This window comes from Sus scrofa, chromosome 14, assembly GCF_054392235.1.
Source record: "Sus scrofa isolate SSC_HxYL_T2T_F1_AM1 chromosome 14, Sscrofa_HxYL_maternal_Yorkshire_Landrace_v2.0, whole genome shotgun sequence".
NCBI lineage: Eukaryota > Metazoa > Chordata > Mammalia > Artiodactyla > Suidae > Sus > Sus scrofa.
This window is the reverse complement of record NC_139396.1, coordinates 129492033-129513347: the sequence shown is the minus strand read 5'-3', so window position 1 is coordinate 129513347 and position 21315 is coordinate 129492033. Positions and strand designations below refer to the sequence as shown.

Sequence of the window (21315 nt, the reverse complement as noted above, 5' to 3'; positions counted from 1 at the left end):
TATTAAGAAAGAGACTCTGCGTTTGTCAGGGTTTAACCTATGTTGAACTCACTGATGAAAGGCAGGATTTCTGCAGTCATAGACCTCTTTTATAAACTGTTCTCAGCGTTTAATGAGCCACCAGCCTGGTGCTGTGTTGACAACTAAGTTGTTCAGCGTTAATGCGGAGAAAAGGAAGTTCTTTGATACCAGGGGAAGTTTAAAAAACTTTGAATCCAAGAGTCTCAGGTTAAGGGCATGCGGACTTTGGGAAGTTAAGTAATTTTTTGGATCCACGATTTCCGCAGATGTGAGATGAGGATAAATGACCCTCTCCCAGAGCTGCTGAGAGAGGATTAAATGAAAGAGCCTCGGTGTAGCTCCCAGCATGACACATGGCATCTAGTTGGAGCTCAGTGCACAGGAGATGCTGGTGTTGTCATTACCTTTAAGGCGCTTATGCTTATTTTGAAGAGTTAAGCTATGCCGAGACGCTCTCTCTTATCATGTCAGCCTTCGCTGGCTGGCTAAAGTTATTAAAGTTACTAATTTTATGGAGGATTGAGGGAATTGAGCATATGCCTTAGAAAGATGAGCCACTTCATACACGGAAAAGAGAAACGCAAACACCAGAAGCAACCTAATTGCCCTATATCAGGAGACCAAGAATTAGACCATTATACGTGTATACAATAGAACTTCCTGGAGTGGGCCATTAAGCTGTGTGCAAAACCAGTAAAAATGGAGAATTATACTTTTGGAAAAAGAAGGAGGTTTACTGTACATTAAGTATAAAAAAGCAAGTTGGGAGATTCCCTGGTTGCCTAGTGGGTTCAGGATCTGGTGTTGTCACTGCTGAACTCAGGTTTGATTCCTGACCGGAACTTCTGCATGCTGTGGGCATGGCTCCTCCCCACCCCCCGAAAAAAAAGCAAGTTGGAAAGCAGAAATACAGTTCATAGACAGTTTTCCTAAGAGAAAAGTATATGCAAATCTAATCCATGTGGAATTAGCTATACCAAAATACGAACAGTGGTAACCCCTAAGTGATAGTATGGGTAATGATTATTTTCTGCCTTATGTTCATGTTTTAATTTTTCTATAATGATACAGGAACAATAAAGTTTAGAAAAAGAAAAAGAACCTCCCATAACCTTAGAGAAGATTGGTTATCTGTCTCTTTTGCATTCTATGAGTCAAAAACTTTGCCTGTTAGCTTGGGGGAATACATCTGACCTTCTTGACAAAAATGTTTAAAGACCAAGCTTAACAGCATGCAGGTGGCTCTACTCCCGTTAGCATCTCCATCCAAGTGATATTCATTCCATCCAGGTCTTTTTTTCTTTTTTTCTTTTCTTTTCTTTTCTTTTTTTTTTTTTTTTTTTGTCTTTTTGCCATTTCTTGGGCCGCTCCCGCGGCATATGGAGGTTCCCAGGCTAGGGGTCAAATTGGAGCTGTAGCCTCGGGCCTATGCCAGAGCCACAGCAATGCAGGATCCGAGCCACGTCTGCGACCTACACCACAGCTCACGGCAACGCCGGATCCTTAACTCACTGAGCAAGACCAGGGATCCAACCTGCAACCTCATGGTTCCTAGTCGGATTCCTTAACCACTGTGCCATGATGGGAACTCCAAGGAAGTTTTTTCTGAACAGAGAATATGATGACCAATTCAGGACAGCAGGGGGTACCAGCAGGGGCCTCCGATGTGCCAAGATCAGGTCGGACAAGGACCCTTGTCTTGCTGTGTCTTGCAGGGCGAGAGGATCACACTGCTTCGACAGGTGGACGAGAACTGGTATGAAGGGAGGATCCCAGGGACGTCCCGGCAAGGCATCTTCCCCATCACCTATGTGGATGTGATCAAGCGGCCACTGGTGAAAAACCCCGTGGATTACATCGATCTGCCTTTCTCCTCCTCCCCAAGTCGAAGTGCCACTGCAAGCCCTCAGGTACCTATGCTTCTGGTCAATGGTTTTCACCCTCAGGACCACACACCTCAGTGCTGCAGGCACACAGCCCCTTTGCAGCAGTTCTGCAACACCACGATTAAGAACCGTCACAGTAGTGCAGAGTAACACCAGGGTTTGTGTACAAGTGCCATTTTTTTCAAGAACTTGGGAGGGGAAAAGATACACTCAAGGTGATTGCTCTGGGGATGAGGTAATTAGAAAAAGAGAAATAAGAGCCATTATCAGTTGGCTGGAGATGCCATACTGGGAGCATCCCATCTCGGGTGAAGCTGGTGTTCTGGGTACCACCCCTGCCACATACATACTATAGCCAGTATGATTCTCTTAGTCATCTTACTGGTCAAGACTGGCCTGCAGAAGACAGAGATTGAAAGGGAGAACTTCACATCTGCATCCTCAGACATAGACCAGATTCAGAGTATTCTTTGCAAGCAAGAACCAGGTTGGTAAAGGAACTTAGAGCATCTCTGTCTATTACTGGGCTGAAAGGAAGTAGGTTTATAGGCATCATAAGGTCTTTGCGTCCTTGAACATTAAACAAACTTTTTAAAATTATTCCAAACCCATCCCCACTTTCTCCAAAACAAGAAAAAAAAAGAAAAAATATGAGACCTTGGGGAGTTCTGTTGTGGCTCAGTGGATTATGAACCCAACTAGTATCCATGAGGATGCGGGTTCAATCCCTGGCCTCGCTCAGTGGGTGAAGGATCCGGCATTGCTATGAGCTGTGGCGTAGGTCACAGACCCAGCTCAGATCCCATGTTGCTGTGGCTGTGGTGTAGGCTGGCAGCTGTAGCTCCAATTCAATCCCTAGCCCGGGAATTTCCATATGCTGCAGGTGCGGCCCTTAAAAAAAAAAAAAAAAAAAAAAAAAATGAGACCTTGGGTTCAGGAGAGGTACAGTGGGGTGACTTCCTGTGACGTAGACTGACTATAAATGGTAAGTTACAGGGAGGGAATGGGCTCAGGAGGCCCCTCAGAGGATGCCTCTTTCCTCTCATCCTCTAGTCATCTCCTTCTCTCCCACCTGCCACTGCTGACCCCAGGAGGTGGTTCTTGGCAGAAAGCAGGAGATGGGCTGACCCAGGGCTTCCTGCACAGCGAGATCCAGATCCTGTGATCTTGTGGTTGGGGGTGGGGGCAGTGTGAGCCGGGCGCAGGGCATCCCTCTTGGTGATAAACTCAACCAGACTTTGCCCTTAACTGTAGCAAAGCATGACAATAAAAGGTGACTGCACTGCTCACACCCCTCTCTGGAAGGCTCTTTGCTGAGCCCCCAGGGAAAGTAAAAGCCCAAGAAGGTCCAGGGCTATGGCAGGGCTTTTTAAACTTTTAAAATCGAGGGATGGTTAATGTACAATATTATATGAGTCTCAGGTGTACAACGTAGTGGTTCCACTGGGCCACCTTCTCCTCCTCTTGGCTCTGGATCAGGGCTTCATTTGCAAGGGTGGTCGGGTTGGACGGGGCAGGGAGCGTCCAGTGTGTCCCCTTAAAAGTCTGATTCTGCAGCACCATCTGCGCCTGCCCCGATGGGACCCTTTCTCCCATCTCCATGCCACGTGCCTCTCCCGTCCCCCCCCCCTTGCACCCACGTGCACACACCCACATCCCAGTCTCTCTCCCAACCAGCTGATTTCCTTTCTGGACACCAGAGTGTCCTGCTTGTCCTTTGCATTTCCTCCTTCTCTGTAGAACCCTTGTGATGATTTTCCTCCTTTCTTCTCAATGCTGACACTTGTGCCTTTTGCTTCTTTTCTTTTGTTTTCCTCTCTCTTTTCCTTGTAAGTTTCCTGGTCACAGCAAGCTCCTCGTGCCAGCCCCCACATCTCTGCCCCACCCCCACCGAGCCCTGTCCCCTGAGATGCACGCGGTTACTGCTGAGTGGATCTCACTGACTGTAGGGGTCCCGAGCCGGCGTTCTCTGGCCCTGACCCCACCCTTGCCGCCTCTGCCCGAGACGTCTGTCTATAGCACAGACCCCCTGGCCTCGTTGGCGAGGCCCAGCCCTTCCCTGTCCCTCAGCCTCCCCACTTCGAGCTGGTCGGACTGGTCCACCCCACATGCAGTAGGCTCCCCGCTGGCCCTGCCTCCCCCGCACAAAGCCTGCTCCCTGGTGCCCGGTGCCCAGGCCTCTCTTCACATCAACGGAGACAGCAGTACCCACATGGCACCTCCGGGGCTCCGCCAGGATAGCTTCTCCCAGCTGCAGCTTGGGCGCTCCGACAAGGTCATCTCGGAGCTTAGCGACGCCTTTAGCAGCCAGGGTAAGCGGCAGCCGTGGCGAGAAGAAAGCGGAGCCCGTGACAGGGAGGCAGGTGAGAGATGCCTGGGTGGACCCGCGATCTCTAAGAAGAGCTGCCTGAGACCTTCAGACGTGGTCAGGTGCCTGAGCAGCGAACAGAGATTCCCAGAGCTCCACGCCCCGGAGGAGAGCTGGCCCCGCCGGCCGCTGGGTGGCCCTCTCCCGGGAAGGGAGGCTGAGCACCCAGAGCTTCATAGAGGTGGCGAGCCGGCCAAGAGGAAGGCCGCTCGGACGGGTGCGAGCCAGGTAGGCCTGCAGCATGACCGTGTGTGCCTTGGGCCGGACGACTCACCCACGTCCAAGTGGGCGCCCAGGAGACCTGTTTGCTTGCCTTGGGAATAGAATTATGACCCAGGAGGGGACGGAGGGGGTCATCCAGTAGGGTGTCAGGGCTGGGCCAGTTGGAGGCAAAGGGTAGTCTGTATTCTGGCCTCTGGAGGTGATTCAGAAGTGACCCTCAGGTTGGGCACCTCCTGGCCTGGTGCCAAAGCCCACGAAGAAGGAAGGCCTTCCTCCCGGCGCAGTTGTGCCTGGGAGATAATCCCTGGTTTGCTCTAACCCAGCTGAGAACACCAGGCTTTGGTTTGGCTCCGTGTGGTTTGGTTTCGTGTGCGACGCGCTTTGTGTCCATAACCCGTGGTGCTCTGCCTGCCAGCGCTCAGCCTGTCAGGTGTTCGTCCTGTCTCGTGTCTGTGTGGGAGCGCGGGGGCCTTTGTACACTGATGAGCAGGTGCATTTTGCTTCTGGCCAGGGAGCGGCCCAGTGCTGGGGTTCCTGAATGGGCAGGCCAGGTTTTTAAGCGACTGTCTGATTTGCTCTCTGGGTCAGCTACAAAGATTTCAGGATTTGGACCGAGGTGGGCCCTAGGGTGTTTTGAGGGCTGAAAAAGTTGGAGCAAGGAGAGGTGAACTTGGCAATTAGATCATGGTTCTAACTGTAATTTTGGCTATGCCGTCTAATACCCCAGAAGTCAAAAACTTTGGCCAGTGTCTCCAAAGCAGCCAGATTTAAATACCTGCTCGCCTCTACTGTCTAGAGGCTCTTCCCGTCTCTGAGCCTCAGTTTCCTCATCTGGCCAATGGAGATAACACCAATGGTCCACTTGAGAGGATTCCCCAAAGTATGCGTGTGAAGTGCTAAGCACTGGGGCTGGGAACGGAACACATCATCATGTTGTAAATGGACGCCAACCGCTTCGAGGGACCGAGAGCTGCTTCTGGAACTGAGAACATTCTAGAATGTTCTTTGAATCAGTTCAAGAACCAGCTGTTCTTGAAGCAGCACTAAACCATTTATTTATTGTGCACAATGCCCACAGTAGACCGTACCTGATTCTCAGAGCTGCAATCCTAGTTTCCCCTTAAAAGTGTCATTTACGGGAGTTCCCGTTCGCGCAGTGGTTAACGAATCCAACTAGGAACCATGAGATTGCGGGTTCGGTCCCTGCCCTTGCTCAGTGGGTTAATGATCCTGCGTTGCCATGAGCTGTGGTGTAGGTTGCAGACACGGCTCGGATCCCGAGTTGCTGTGGCTCTGGCGTAGGCCGGTGGCTGCAGCTCCGATTCGACCCCTAGCCTGGGAACCTCCATATGCCGCGGGTGCGGCCCAAGAAATAGCAACAACAACAAAAAGACAAAAAAAAAAAAAAAAAAGTGTCATTTACGCACTCATCATATATTTATACAAGGGCTGTAGATAGCAGCCTCTGGGCAGGGTACAGGGGTCATTGCATTCCTGCCCTCGAGGAGCCTTACGTTTGGTGAGACTGGAGGACACAGCAGTGGAGGTATGCTTGGAGGATGCAGGAGCCCAGAGGCCAGAAGCCTGGGTGGGGCCAGGCCGCCAGCCCCAGCCTGATGGTTGGGGGTGGGGCATCATTTGCTGCAGGTTTGCTGCAGGGAAAGACAGTGAGGGAGAATGATCGCTGTCAGGCTTAGCCCCCCTCTCTGGTTTTCCCCTTTGCACAGTAGAAGTGGAACTGGTCCCTTCTCCCAGGGCAGGGTAAGGGTTCTATGAGGCAGGCGTGGTGCTCGGCATGTGGTAAGGCGCCCTAAAGTGGCTGGTTGCTCCAGCTCCGTGTGTGGGGCTGAGGAAATAGCAGCACCTGGGGAGGGCTCGGCCTGGCCCGGGAGCAGGTGCTCCTGGAAGGCCTGATCCATGAGGGGAGAGAAGGGTGTGTCCGGTGAAGGAAAGAACAGCTCGTTGGAGGAGATGGGGTGAAGTGGCTGGTTGAAAAGAAGTAAATATCTCAACAGAGGAACAATTCTGTAAATGTTCCAAGTCAGCCCACGGTGCCTGGAGACCTGGTTATGGTCAGCGGTGAGTCACCGCGGCCCGATGCCAGGACCCGGTGTGTACAGGAAGCGTGTGTGGCGCCCGGGTGAGGTGAGGGGTATGCACTTCCTGTTTCCTCACTGGGAGAGCAGCGGACGTGCTGGCAGTGTGGAAAGTCAGGCTTGTTGGGAACTGATTTTCCTTTCTTGGTGGGCCTCCGGACCCCAAGTGCCCCTCCTGTCCCCTCCCTTCCTCCTGCCCTCCCGGCACAAGCCCCTTCTCCATGGCCCTGGCCTCGCTCCCTGTTGAGAGCAGAGGGGCTGTGCGAAAAGGGCTCCTGCCCACACACCCCCTCCCAAGCCCCTCCACTTTCCCCACCTGTGACTGGGAGCAGGACAGCAACCTGGGAAGTGAGGTCCTTCAGAAGCAGCTTTCTTTCTTTCTTTCTTTCTTTCTTTGTTTTGGTCTTTTTAAGGCCGTACCCATGGCATGTGGAAGTTTCCAGGCTAGGGGTCGAATCACAGCTTCAGTCGCTGGCCTATACCACAGCCATAGCAATGCCAGATCCAAGCCATGTCTGCAGCTTACACCACAGCTTACGGCAACACCGGATCCTTCACCACTGAGTGAGGCCAGGGATCGAACCTGCATCCTCATGGATACTAGTCAGATTCATTTCTGCTGAGCCATGACGGGAACCCCAGAAGCAGCTCTCTGCCTCCCGAGGCCCTCCTTGGATGACAGAGCTACAGATGGGAAGGACTCAAAGGACAGCTATTCTCTGGTGGCCCAGTCAGCATGATGTGACCTCAGGCTGGGTCACCTACTTGAATAAATGCATTCCAGACCCGTTTGTGACATCAGGAAAATTGCCTGCCACTTCTGTCCTTGCTGAGAACCAATAGTTCTGAGTTTGGTTTACCCTCAGGAAGCTGGGTTGAGCATCTGACCCATAAGTAGAGGGAATTTCACCTGAGAGCCTGAAATGGAGAGACATTTGGAAACATCATGACCATTTTTCTTCCATTCGAGCCTCTAGGATGTTCCAGGCACTGTGCAAAGTGCTGCAAGAGACAGAGAGGGGTGAACACCATCAGGGGCTCCCCTTTGTTCTCAGGAAAGTCTCTCCTCCTTCACAGGCTTAAAAGGCCCCAGGTGATCTGGCTATTTAGACAGCAAGCCAGCCTCACCTTCCAGAGCCTCCTTGCTTGTGTGTCTGGAAAACGCCCACCTTCCCCACTGAGATCGTACTTCTTCCAGGAAACCTCTTCTGACCACTTTTCCCTCCCCTGCAAGAGGGGATTAAGTGCCAGGCTTTGTGCTTTCATTCCCTCTGCCCCTGACCCCAGGGGGGCACTTTTTAGCTCTGTTGTCTTCATCCCTTTGGGTGTCACTGTTATAGCCTTAGGGACCAGGACCCCTGGCGTGTGGAAGGCACACACTATTTCTTGAGCAAAAGAAAAGATACAAGATGACCCCACCTGAAGGAGTGTACGCTCTCCACTGGGGGAGATAAGGCATGTTCACAAGTAATTATAACACAGACAGGGAAGGAGGGCCACAAAGAGTTTGCTCTGAGAGTTTGAGATGCGGAGAAATAATAAGCAACAAGAGGGGGAAGATGCAAAGACTTCAAGAGAAAAGTGGGCTTTGATCCGGGGCTGAAAGACCTGGACGTTTTCTGATAGGCGAACAATGAGAAGGCGGCATTCAAGGCAGGCAGATAGCCCAGCCCAGGCCCGGGGTGGGAACGTGAAGCGGGTGGGGAATTGTGAGGTCCTCCTGGTTTGAGTGAAGCTCACGTGTCTCAGGTGGAAAGAAGGAGCTGCAAGGAGAACCTGGAAACTGAGCAGCACCTCCTCACAGTGTCTGGTCATCTTCCTCAAGCCCTGTGATGCTTGCTCACTGGCCGTCAGGATTCCCTATTTGATGCTCGTCCCTGCTTGGCCGCCTCCCTTCTCCTGAGTCCCCTGTCCAGGCTGCGTGCCCCTGGCTCTGCCGATGTGCAGGCCCTTCCTTGTGAGGGGGTTTGACTCTTCACACCTTTGTAGACATTGGGTCAGTTGCTTACGTTTTTAGAGGTGGGTGAATGAGGGGCCAGGGGTGTTGAGGGGAAGCCAGGACCAGGGGGAAGAGCACTGCATCCAAAGTCAGGATGCCTGGGCCGGAAGCCTGCTGTGTGTCCTGGGGTGAATCGCTCCCCTTCTCTGGCAGCTTCCCTTGATCATAAAAGATTCAGACCAGGCTATCCAACTACTTGTTAGCTTTGATAGTCTATGGTTAGCTAAACATTCTGTGTGAATGTCAGTTCAAAGGAGAAAGGTGGGCGTTCCCTCTGTGGCACAGCAGGATCTGTGGTGTCTCTGTAGTACCAGGACATAGGTTTGAACCCCAGCCCGGCACAGTGGGTTAAAAGGATCTGGCGTTGCTGCAGCTGTGGCATAAGTCAAAACCAAGGCTGGGATCTGATCCCTGGCCCGGGAACTCCGAATGCCGCAGGCTGGCCAAAAAAAGTACATAAATAAAAATAAAATTTGAAAGAAGAGAAAGGAGAACATATGCAGAAATTTGAGGGGGGTTATGATAGACCTCTGGACCTTCACAACGGGAAAATAAGTTTTTCCTTTTGTTAAGAGACGCCTCAACTAATTGGACAAAAGCAAATACAGGCAAAAGGCCCAAGTGTTCAGAATTATCAACCAAGTTCTTGGATTTTGTTGGGTGTTATTTTGGCCAAGAAGGTTTAGGACAATTGGCCGAGAAAGAAAATCTCTACCGCTGGTGTTGTCAAATATTTACTGAACTTCCCCCAAGAGAGAGGCACTGTTTGCTGACTGGCATCCAGACTTGGTTTTTAAGAGCTCCTATCGTTGGCGTGACAGATCCTCAGAGAACTTCTGCACTAAAGAGAATCTTTAAAGGTCATCTACTCCAGTGACTCGTAACTTTTTCTGGACCCTGGAACCTTGGAGAATCTGAGGTTAGCGGAGGACTCTAGGCCAGTACTTTGGGAAGGAGGGTGGCACGCACACAATTTTGCATAATGTTTTAAAAGATTCACACTTGAGTCATTCCAAGAGCACTTAGAGAAAGGAGGGGAAAAAGAGAGACCCTCTCAGCCGATGACCGGAAGATGGGCTTTGGTGACTTCAGAGGGATCATCCCTTACTGCCCGGAAGCTAGGTTAGTTCCCAGAAAGATAAGAACAAAGGCATAGACCCACTTTGAGCGTGGAAATCAGAAATAGAAGGGAAAGTCTGAGATGCAACTTACAAGAACAGAAAGGAAATTAAAAATGTTAAAATACCCACCTAAAATGGAGAAATGTTTTCCTTTGACTGACTCAGAAAGGAAATCTCTAAATATATACGGAGGGTATTCAACAATGCACGGGACGGGGAGAGACAGTGCGGCTGCAGTTCTCACAAAAAATAACCAGCAGGTGTGCGCTCAACACTGAAGCATAGACCTGAGGTTGCCGGAACCACCCTGACAGAGGGGTCGCGAGCAATGGGGGATTGCTATAGAAACCCTCATGCCAGTCGCCCTTACCTGGCGATTTAAGGTGGCCTCTTAATGGGCACATCCCTGCAGCCATTCTCATGTCTCCTTCTGGCAGGGCACAACTTGGAAGGTCAGGGTGTGGCCGAAGGCGGGGGACTTGGAGTTGAGAGGCTGGGGTTCAAATCCTAACTCTCCAATTCCCATCTCAGACATGTTGGGCCTTGGTTTGGTAAGATGAGGTAAATATGGACCACCTTGGTGAGTTATGAGGATTAAATGAGGCGTCATGGAGATTCACAGACCTAGCACAGAGCGTGTAGTTGGCACTCAGTGAATACTTGTGTGATACTGGGGTAACAGGGGGAAGAAGTTTACCCTCCTTTCCCCATTCCACCTAAGAGAGGAAGTCGGGGCTGGAGGAGAGAAGAAAGTAGAAGATGGAAGACTCCTTTTTCTTTGGTTCCACAAATCCAGAATTTAGAAAATCTAGCATTTATACTCTGAATTAGTGTTTCTCCTTATGCTTCCTCACCTCAAGGACAAAGGTGTCCTCTAAGAAAGCTTCCAGTTTCTTCATTCTTGGATACACATTTGTCTGATTGTTTTAGGAAAGAAACAGACCCCACCACAGACCATGAGAAGGCTGGGGTTTAAGCTTAGTGCTGTCTGAGTTCCCACCATGGTGCAGTGGGTTTAGTATTTGAATATAACAGCTCAGTTGCTACAGAGCTGCAGGTTTGATCCCTGGCCCCTCACAGTGGGTTAAAGGATTCAGCATTGCCGCAGCTACAGTGTAGGTTGGCAGGCGTGGCTCGGATTTAATGCCTGGTCTGGAAACTTCCATATGCCACAAGTATGACTATTGAAAAAAAAGGTTTAATGCTGTCATCAGATTCAAATTACAACAGAGCTGACGTATTGTCTGTGAACTGATCTGCCAGCAGATTAAGTCTGGATAGTAAGCAGTTGAACTAATATGTAAGGTGGGATCTTTTTCTTAATAAACCCAAGGGGAAAACTCAGTGGAATCAGCCTATTTTGCAGGACCCGTGGAGATTTCTAGAGCCGAAACCCAGGAGCCTGAAGCATTCAGGTCTTCTGACTCCTCTGACCCAGTTTGTCCGGGGTCTTCCAGGAGCTGCAGCTCCTCTTCTACTTCTGGAGTCACCCCTCACCTCCCAATGGCCAGAAGGGAGGCCTCCAGCCACCCTGGAGGCTACAGTCCAAAGCCACCTTCCTCCAGGGTCTCCAGTGGGCAGCCAGTGCAGCGCCAGCCCCCTTGATCCGGGTCAGCCCTGCCCCCATCTTCAGTTCATAGGACGTGCACACTCTAATCGCTGTGTTAGAACTCGAGAGCCAAACAGGATGTTTATGTAAATCATGTCCAAGCTGTGTATTTTCCTAAGAACTTGAAATCCAAAGAAGCGAAGCATGTTGCTCAAAAGACACTAAAGGAGTGAGAGAGCCTGGCCTGGAACCCAGTTTCCTCCCTCCCAAGTCCAATTGTCCCTTGAGCGACCAGTGTGAGTCACACCAGAGAGGATGAGAAGATTTGGGGTGGGAGATGGGCAGAAGAGCTGTTTCAGAGCCAGTCAGGCCAGCAGAGACGCGCGATGCTGCTAGAGGGGCTCAGGGCCCCGCAGAGCGGGTGTTCCTGTGTCCACAGCTCCAGGACGTCCTGCTGGACTCAGGCCTGGGGACATTTTATTTTGGGCGCCCAGGCTTTGGCACCCACCCAGACCTGGAGGAGGATGCTTGGTAAGTCAGAGTAGCACCAGGTGTTTTGTGGCTCCAGAGGGATTAACAGCCCCAGGGAGAGCCCCCGGGGCAGATTTCTGAGGGACTTTGGTGAACTGGAGGGAGAAGAGCAACAGAGCAAGGACACAGGCAGGGTTGCTCATTCAGAAGAATGAAACAAGAGCTCCGGGCCAAGAGGCCGACTTGGGCATGTGTGTGCAAATATGGAAGTAAAGTGGTTTCTGGAGCAGCAACTATCACATGCTTATTGTTGATGGGGGGGGGCAGTGCAGCGCGAGGGCTGTGTGTGTGTTGGGCTGGCGGCTGTTTTTCTAAACATGTGAAAAGCTGGAATGTATTTCCGAAAGTCCGAAATGTACTTAACATGAGATAATACTCCTTTTATCCCTAACCCCGACTGGGGCTCTGGTTAGAACTCTGTCTGCTTTTTTTAAGAGGTGGGGAGGGTTTAGAGCAGCGCTGCCTGCAGGACTATAATGTGAGTTGAGGACATAATTTAAAATTTTCTGGTATTAAAATGGAACAAGTGAAACTCATTTTAGTAACATATTTGATTTAATCCAACATATTTAAAACAGTGTCACCTTAACATATAATCAGTATAATCATCGAGATATTTTCTGTTATTTTCCATTGGCCCCATTGCAAGTGTTAAGTAGATGCATGTGGCTACTGGCTACCATACTGGACAGCATAGGTTCAGAGGAAGAGAAATAGAAAGATGTACATGGTTAGCAAATGAGACCAGGGAAAGAAAACATACACTTAGAAGAAAAAAAAAAAAAATCTGAAGGTAAACAGCCTTTTAATGAAGGGCAAGTCCCTGTGATAGATACCAGTGGTTTCCATCTCCACCCAGAGTCCATGTGCCATACCCATCCCCCAAGCCCTGTGTGCGTGCACACGTACACACACACACCCTGCCCTCCCAAAAAAACCTAGTTTACATTTTAGCTTTATGAGATGTTTGGTTTAAATCTAAGGGATACATTTCAAATAGGGAGAAATTGAAACTTAGCTAACAGGATAAATATTTAACTTGCCTTCCTTTATTCCACAAACATTAAGTAAGGAAGCAAGTTACCTCTCAGGGATGAGTTCAGTTTGTACTAGATATTAAGTTTTTGTGATGTAAAGGCTGCCATGACATGTATCCTCTGGCTTGCATGTGACCTGAGACCAGGGACAGTATGAGCTGGCTCAGGCTCCTTTTTCAATACTGTGGCTCCCTGAGTTAATGAATGGATGATACTCATTCCGCACACTGGACCTTTTACATGAAGAAAGAGGATGCAAGAAAAAAGTTACAGATCCTGTTTGCAGAAGAGGCAGGAGCTGGGTGTTGGTATCACCCTCACCCCAGCTGTCCCATCGTGAGCCAAGAGGGCGATGGTATATGGTGATTAGACCCTGAGAGCTTCAGTACTCCATGGCTTTGCCACCTTGTGCAAATCTTCAGACTTCTCAAGCCTTAAAATTTCCATTTCTGCCCTCCCCAAGTAAAGGGTGAATATAAATTTCAGGTGAGGTAATGGACCTCTATATGTGCTTTGAAAGCAACTAAAAAAAAAAGTTCCTGTCGTGGCTCAGTGGAAACGAATCCGACTAGGAACCATGAGTTTGTGGGTTCGATCCCTGGCCTACATCAGTGGGTAAAGATCAGGCATTGCTGTGAGCTCTGGCGTGGGTCACAGACAGGGCTCAGATCTGGCATTGCTGTGGCTTTGGCATAGGCCAGCAGCAACAGCTCTGATTAGACCCTTAGCCTGGTAATCTCCATATGCTGTGGGTGTGGCCCTCAAAAGACAAAAAAAAAAAAAAAAAAAAAGATGCTTTACAGGAGTTCCTGTTGTGGCTCAGCGGTTAATGAACCCAACTAGCACGCATGAGGATGCAGGTTCGATCCCTGGCCTCACTCAGTGGGTTAAGGATCCAGCATTGCCATGAGCTGTGGTGTAGGTCGCAGATGCGGCTTGGATCCCGCATTGCTAGTGGCTGTGGCTGTGGTGTAGGCCGGCAGCTACAGCTCCGATTGGACCCCTAAGCCTGGGAACTCCATGCCTGACTCCAGGGTTTCTGTGGGACTCACTGACAGTAATGTCAGTGAGCACATTTAATAATGTGGAAATGGCCAGAGGATGAAAGAGAAGGTCCAGTGGGACAGTAAGTGAATCCAGGAGACAAGCCTACCACTAACTTGCTGGGTAACCTCAGGGAATGCCCTCCCCTTCTCTGGGCCTTCCTGTGAACAAGTGGGTCACACACACAAATATCTGAGTGCCCTTCTAGAAGGCGTTGGAGGTGCTGTGGCTCATTGCTATTATTGCTATTACCTGGAGGGTTTCTCCAAGGATGGCTCTTCAAATGTTGATTTAAGGAGACTTCTTAGAGCTTGCAGTTGAATCCTCTCTGGGGGAAATAATTCCACACACACTTCCCGTGATGGCCTATACGATCCTTACTTAAAAGATAGGTCTGCTTGAGCTGGTGAATGAAGAATGATGGGTGCATTTCTACAGCTGTGTCAGGACACACCATCCTATGTCTGGAAGCAAGCCCTGCCCTGTGAGCTTATCAGAACTCATCTGTCACACAGCTGGGGTGGATCACGTGCAGATTTTTCCTGGGGAACAGTATTGTTTGATACATCATGTAGTACCAAGGAGTTTGTCAAAAGCACTGGTTTTTATAAGTATGGGAAAATGGCATCTCTCAGAGTTTTACGAACTTGCTTTGTCAGAGGAGGCTCCCTGTCAACAAAGTAACCGAAACTGGCTTCTGGTACAGCCATCCTCACATAGATGCCAGCCGAGAGCCAGGGGACCAAAGCGTGTTGTTTACGGAGGGACATGACTGTTCCTTTAAGGCAGCCCTTCTGTGTCTTCCCTGCCCATCTGGGATCCCTGTGTTATTCATTCTCACCTCACTGCAGCCATGTTCCCATTGCATTGCGTGGATGCTTGCTTCTAACTCTACATTGCATTTTCTCCTCTGCACCCACCGTGTTGTCGTGGAAACTCGGTGGCCATAGGCCGCGAGTATCCGGTGTCATCGAGTGTGCTGGTGTGGTATGTGTATTTGCTCACACTTTTATTTTGACTCCTTTCCAATGTGACATCTGCTAAAATGTCTCCCTTATAATTTGCTTGGTGATCACAGCCTTCTCATCATTCATTGAGAGCAGGACCTGATCTCACAGAGTCTGAAAAGAGCTATGTGGTAAGATGCCTGTTGAATAAGACTGTAGCTTTTCTAAAGAGAATTCTTCCTGACCTCTAGGCTCTAGACTGGAGTAATGCCTGGTTAACTTACAGAGCCATTCTTTACAAGAATCATATGGCTATTGTAGTAGACAAAGATGCTAGGCCACCCCCTCCCCTCTCAAAAAAAAAAAAAGGCAGAGGAATGTAGAGACCATATTTCTCCTCTGGCTACATGTGGGTTTAAATTCAGGTGCTAGTGCATGAATGGGGATACATACTTGCATTTCTATCCTGAAGTTATTCTGTTTGTAACCATTACTCACTAAATTACAGGCTTTTATGCTGCTGGCTTTTTTTTTTTTTTTTTTTTTAATATTCATACTAAATCCCAAATTCTTCTGTATCTCACCTGTTTTTTTCCATGCTTACGCCTGGATCCCTCCTGCACTCCACTACTGGAATACCTATATTTTTAACCTGGATCTTCAACTCTGTTGTTTCCCTGGACTTATGTGCTTCGTCTGGAATGTCACATCTCTTCCTCTCTTTCTTTTTTTTTTTTTTTTTTTTTTTGTGTCCCCATGTTGACTGTTTTATGGGGGTTTCTGGATCTCTCGGGGCCACCTCACAGGAAGCAGTTTGCAATGAGATCATAAACATTGCCGAAAAATCGGTTCATTACTGCAGCACTGTTTCTCATCCCCTTGACTTTCATCACAAGGTATCCCCTTCTGACAATAAATCATCTTTAATCATTTCTCAGCAACCTCAAGCCCAGCAGCGAAGAGTCACCCCAGACAGGAGTCAAACCTCCCAGGATTTGTAAGTACACTTGGCGAACCTCCATTCTCGTGGCCTCGGGAGGCTGTTGGGCCTTAGGAAATGGATCGTTGACTGAGTAGGGGCAAGCCCTTAGGGGAAAGAACAAGTCGCCCCCAACTTCTCTGAGGGTTTCTCATAAAGCCCTTTCCCAGGTGGCAAGTAAAATAAAGGAGGTCACAGACTGTTAGAGGAGAGACAAGTAAAAGCATTAACTGCCCTGCGGGGCAGAGGGGAGCTGGGCTGGCTGGTTTCATTCCCAGTGTGGTGGGAAGATAGAAGAAAGAGGGGTGAATTCAGATTGGAGACGAGTGAATGGGGTTGATTTAAACCAACAGTGTTGGCTATCTCCTATGTTTTAAGCACAGAGGCGTCAACTCCATTCATAGAAGAAGGGGGTTTGGAATGAGTGTTGAAAGACAAATTGGATTTGAGAGCTAGAGCAGGGGGGGTCAAAGTCTTCCCAGCTGAGGAAGCCAGATGTGCCAAGGCCTGGGGGCAGGGTTTTTTTTGGAGAAGGTCTGGAAGACCCCAGGGGCCACAGTGCCTGGAAGAGATGAAGGCAAAGCCAAGGAGCAGGTCGGGTCCGTTTGTAGAATGCAGAAGGCAGTGGAAATAGGTTGGGCTTTTAGTCTGCATTCACTCAGGAACCATGGGAGGTTTTTAACATACGGAACAATGGGTTGGATTTTGTTTTAGGGTGATGACTCAGGCAGCAGAGTGGAGGCTGGATTTGAGAGACAAAAGGACAAAGATGATGGTTAGGAGATAAGAACCCAGTAAAGAAGTGCTGAGGGCCTGAGCTAGGACAGAGTGGGCGCTTCGTGCATGGAAGTATATAAGATTTCCCAATGAGACAGGGGTAAAGGGAGACGAGAACTGAGCATAGATCCTTGGGGAACCAACTTCGAAGGCCACCAAGTAGCAGCCAAGCAAAGGGACAGCAAGAGACACAGGCGAGGGCCTGAGAGTCTCCGGTTGTGTGGAACAGAGCAAGCAGGGTGTGGTCAGCGGTGCCCCTGCTTCAGAGAGGCCGAGGAGGGTAGGACATAGGAAAAGTCTCCAGGCGGCAACTGGGAAAGTCACCTGCGACCTCTGCGATGGCAGTGCTGGAGAGGGGGAGGCAGATGCTCCATTAGGAAGGGCTGATGAGTCACTGTGAGGGTGAGTGCAAGGAGCAGGGTGGGGTGTAATACATTCAGGGCATAGCAGAGCCAGGGGAGGTGTTTTTAGGATGCAGAGACTTAGGCCCATTTGTACTTGAGGAGAAGGACTTGACAGACTCAAAAGAGTTAAGGGAATATTCCCAGGATGGGAGTTTAGCCTGGCCTGGACAAGGGACCCTTCCTCACACGTGGAAACAGGAGCAGGAGGGGAGGAAAATTATCTGCTGCCTGCAGTGAGCTTCTTCCTCAGGAAACGGAGGAAGAGTAAAGAGCCCTCTGCCCAGAGCCAGGCACCAGAATTAGCAAAGGAGGCGGGAAGGACTCTATCTATGGAACCATGTCCTGAAGAGTGCAAAGCCTGCCCAAAATAAGGAACAGGCAGACACCAGGAGTAATTTCCCAGAGCTGAGGCTGGTCAAGGCGTTGAGGTAGAGGCAGGAGACAGCAGGCAGATACAGAAACATCAAAACGTATTCATGTACCAACTGGAAATCCATCTGCATCACTTAATTCGTCATTAGAGACCTTCCTCTGGCAGACAGATCCATCTCCCAGAGTTTCACAGCATTTGGATAAATAATGTAAAATTAAATCACCCCTTTGGTTTTAGCAGAGGAGAACAAGCCTCTTGTTTCTGGGAACTTGTTTCCACTTGCTTGTCTCTCTTGCCCACACACTGGGATCCACCAGCTTCCACTGAAAACGATAGGTGATTGGCTCATTTGCAGAGTGTTGGCAACTACTGTTGTGTTCCATCAAATTAGCAAGCAAACAGAATTATGTGAACTGGGGCATAATAGATACTTCTTACGTATTTGCCCAAGGAATACACGAAAGCAAGCTTTTATTTGTTGCCAAAGCAGGTATCAGATTTTACCACAAGTAATCCAGCTTTCTGCAGAGCCTGATCACACAACAACACAGACCGAATTGCCTTAGGCCAATTAGCAAGTACATAAAAATCCTAACCCCAAACATCCCTGGGAGAGAAATGCTTTCAAGAGTTTCAGAAAAATGACATGCACACATGGAAGCAATTAATGAAAGGTGTGTTGGCAGGTAAAGAACCTCAAGGTAGCTTTGCTGAACAGCGAGGCAACTGGGATGTACTTTTTAAAATTATATATATAGAGTTGTCTCCTCCAATTATGTGACCAGAATATAATGCCTGTCTCTGAAGCTAAGTATCTTCTGATTATCCTTGATAATCTACATGTATTGTCCTGTTAAGAGAATGACTTATTTAAAGGGGGAGCATCTAGACAAAAAAGCTTGGCCATGGCAACCACCTGAGACTAAATAAAAGGACTGATAAGGATTTGCTTCTCAGAAGTTCCCCATCCCAGTGAATTTTATCACCTGTTGAATGGCTTTCCCTAGATGCTAAGTTTTTAGAAAAATGGCTAATAAAATACTTAGATCCCCCATGATGAGTAGGAAACACTACCCAAGAGTTGACCGAACTGAGTTTTGAAAACTCATTATTTAATCCCATCAGTGTGTGAGTCGCTTAATAGTTACTCTTCCCATTTACAGATTTAGCTACCAAGCATTGTATAGCTATATACCGCAGAATGATGATGAATTGGAACTCCGAGATGGAGATATTGTTGATGTCATGGAAAAATGTGACGATGGATGGTTTGTTGGTAAGTCATCTTGTCATGCTTTTCTTACTAGTGGCATAAATCGAAGGAATAACTGGGAGTGATGAGTCATGGAAAGGGCAGTTTTCTCTGCACAGAAAGAAGGGCCTTCTCAGTTCCTTTACCACTGTGAGGAATGCTGGGGCCCCCCAGTTTATGTTGGCTCTCAAGGCAGCGTGGATGATACTGACATTGAACCTCAAAACCAAATATGCCAACATCTACTGCACGGAAGGGCAGCTGCCAGCTTCATCCATTGAGTTTTGTTTGTATTTCTATCGTGCAACTCTGTCTTACATTTGGCATTTATTTTTAAAACGCCTATGAAACAACACAAGTACATTCGAACCTAGATTTGTGTCCTGAAACTTGAGCATATGTGTAGACAGTCCACAGACTTTATTTATTCCAGGCTTCAAATAACTTTTGTCAAAGCAACCTGCTTTTTGTTTTTTTTTTGTTTTTTTTTTGTTTTTTTTTTTTGTTTTTTTTTTTTTGCCGCACTCATGACCTTTGGAAGTTCCCGGGGCCAGGGATTGAATCCAAGCCACACCTGCAAACTTCACCCTAGCTGTGGCAATGGTGTGTCCTTTAACCCATTGCACCAGGTCAGGGATTGAACCTGCACCTCTGCAGCGACCCCAGCTTCTGCAGTCAGATTCTTAATCCGTTGTACCATGGTGGGAACTCCCAACCTGCTCAATTAAAACAAAGGATTCACCTTTATAGGAGGGGGAGATATAGATCAGAATTAATGGAGATTCTGTAACAAAACAGACAAGTGTTACACTTTCTTAGTGAAGCTTTTTCAACAACCTGCCTTAAGAATTATCCTCTTCAACATAATTTTGAGGAGTTCCTGTCATGGCTCAGCAGAAACGAATCTGACTAGTATCCATGAAGGATGTGGGTTCGATTTCCTGGCCTCGCTCCATGGGTGAAGGATCTGGCGTTGCTGTGAGCTGTGGAGTAGCTCGCAGACGTGGCCTAGGTCCAGCGTTGCTGTGGCTGTGGTGTAGGCCGGCAGCTACAGCTTTGATTCTTCCCCTAGCCTGGGAACCTTCCATATGCCACAAGTGGAGCCCTAAAAAGCCAAAAAAAAGAAAAAGATCATTTTGAGATTCAGACACTCAGGCCCAAAGGCATTAGATAACTAGCCCCAAGGTCACCGCCCAGGGAGTAGGGCCAGTATTTGAACTCAGGCCTACCCCTCCTTGAGCCTATCTATGTTCTCTCTACTTAGGCAGGAATATAATGTTAAGAGCTGGAATTCCTGTCGTGGCTCAGTGGTTAACAAATCTGACTAGGAACCATGAGGTTGCAGGTTCGATCCCTGGCCTCACTCAGTGGGTTAAGGATCCGGCATTGCTGTGACCTGTGGTGTAGGTCGCAGATGCAGCTCGGATCCCACGTTGCTGTGGCGAAGGCCAGCGGCTACAGCTCTGATTAGACCCCGAGCCTGGGAACCTCCATATGCCATGGGTGCAGTCCTAAAAAGACAAAAAAAAAAAAAATGTTAGGGAGCCATTGACACACTTTGTCTCAGTTTTCCCCTTAAACAACTGGCTTTACCCTTTTTTCCAAGGACCAACTCTTTCCTGATCTCTCTAGAAGAGCTTTGCTAAAGCGAAGTGAGGTCAGGGCTGGGGCCCTGAGAGAACTGCAAAGCCTCAGCATAAATGGGAAGCCAGAAAGGTTTACCAGCTTCCTAGAAAGCCGCCTCATCCTACCAGGATAATATTCAAAATATTATCACGAATATGTCATCAGTATAAAAAATTTCAAGGGAGATATTTTACCTTCTTCTAAGAAGAAGTCTTTGAAATCCAGTGTATATTTTACAGTCAGAGCGTAGCTCAATATAGACCAGCCATGTTTTGGGGGCTCAGGAGCCACACAGGGCGATCATATGTAGAGTGCAAACTAGCTACTAACCTCTTCCAGGAATATTTACATTTTTTTATGAGAATATGAGATGGGGTGAGGGGCATCCCAGGCTGCTTGGTTAAGGAAATTTTTTAGATTCCTTAATTGTTCCAACACTTAGAAAAGTAGCCTTGTATTCAGACAAGACATAAAGTAACCCAGAACAGCTCTTCTTTCTCATCCAGATGGAAAGGTGCACACCAGCTATACAAGCACATCTCTGGGCCTTATCCTCTCAATTCTCTGCAACCTCTTCGACACTCCACCCCCCTCCACTGGGGCTGGTTGAGAGGTTTTTTTAAAGGGCTGTACCTGCGGCATATGGAAGTTCCTGGGCTGTGGGTTTGAATTTGAGCTGCAGCGGTCAGCCTCCGCCACAGCCACAGCAGCACCAGATCTGAGCCACATCTGTGACCTACACCACAGCTCACTGCAACGCCAGATCCTTCACCTGCTGAGCAAGGCCAGGGTTCGAACCTGCATCCTCATGAATCCTAGTGGGGTTCTTAACCCACTGAGCCACCCTGGGAACTCCTCAGCTGATTGTTTTAGATGGCCTTAGCTTTGACACATTTGGTATAGCTTTGACACATTTGGTGTAGAAGTTTGACTGCTGGCAAAAACTCCATCCCCTGGCAGTGGCTGCTTGAAATGTGTTGAACCGGATTGTGACGGCTGGCCAGGCCAGCTGGGGGGAGGATGCAATGATCATATTGTGATATCTGCTAACAGGAAGGTAACAATGACACAATGTGTCATCAC

At 48.8% G+C, this 21315-nt stretch overlaps 1 protein-coding gene across 50 annotated transcripts in view; it reads left to right on the top strand.

Annotated features, from left to right (window-relative positions):
- SORBS1 (sorbin and SH3 domain containing 1) overlaps window positions 1-21315 on the top strand; it is a 240825-nt gene that overhangs the window by 215294 nt on the left and 4216 nt on the right. For 36 of the 50 annotated variants that reach the window (XM_005671335.4, XM_005671334.4, XM_084994930.1 and 33 more), the window contains 3 exons: window positions 1737-1931; window positions 15760-15818; window positions 18518-18630. In XM_005671335.4, the coding sequence (XP_005671392.3) occupies window positions 1737-1931; window positions 15760-15818; window positions 18518-18630 (367 nt within the window). Of the gene's footprint in view, window positions 1-1736; window positions 1932-3741; window positions 4504-14952; window positions 15013-15759; window positions 15819-18517; window positions 18631-21315 lie in introns of all 50 variants that reach the window. The other 14 variants (XM_084994906.1, XM_084994895.1, XM_084994905.1 and 11 more) reach the window with 1 other exon arrangement.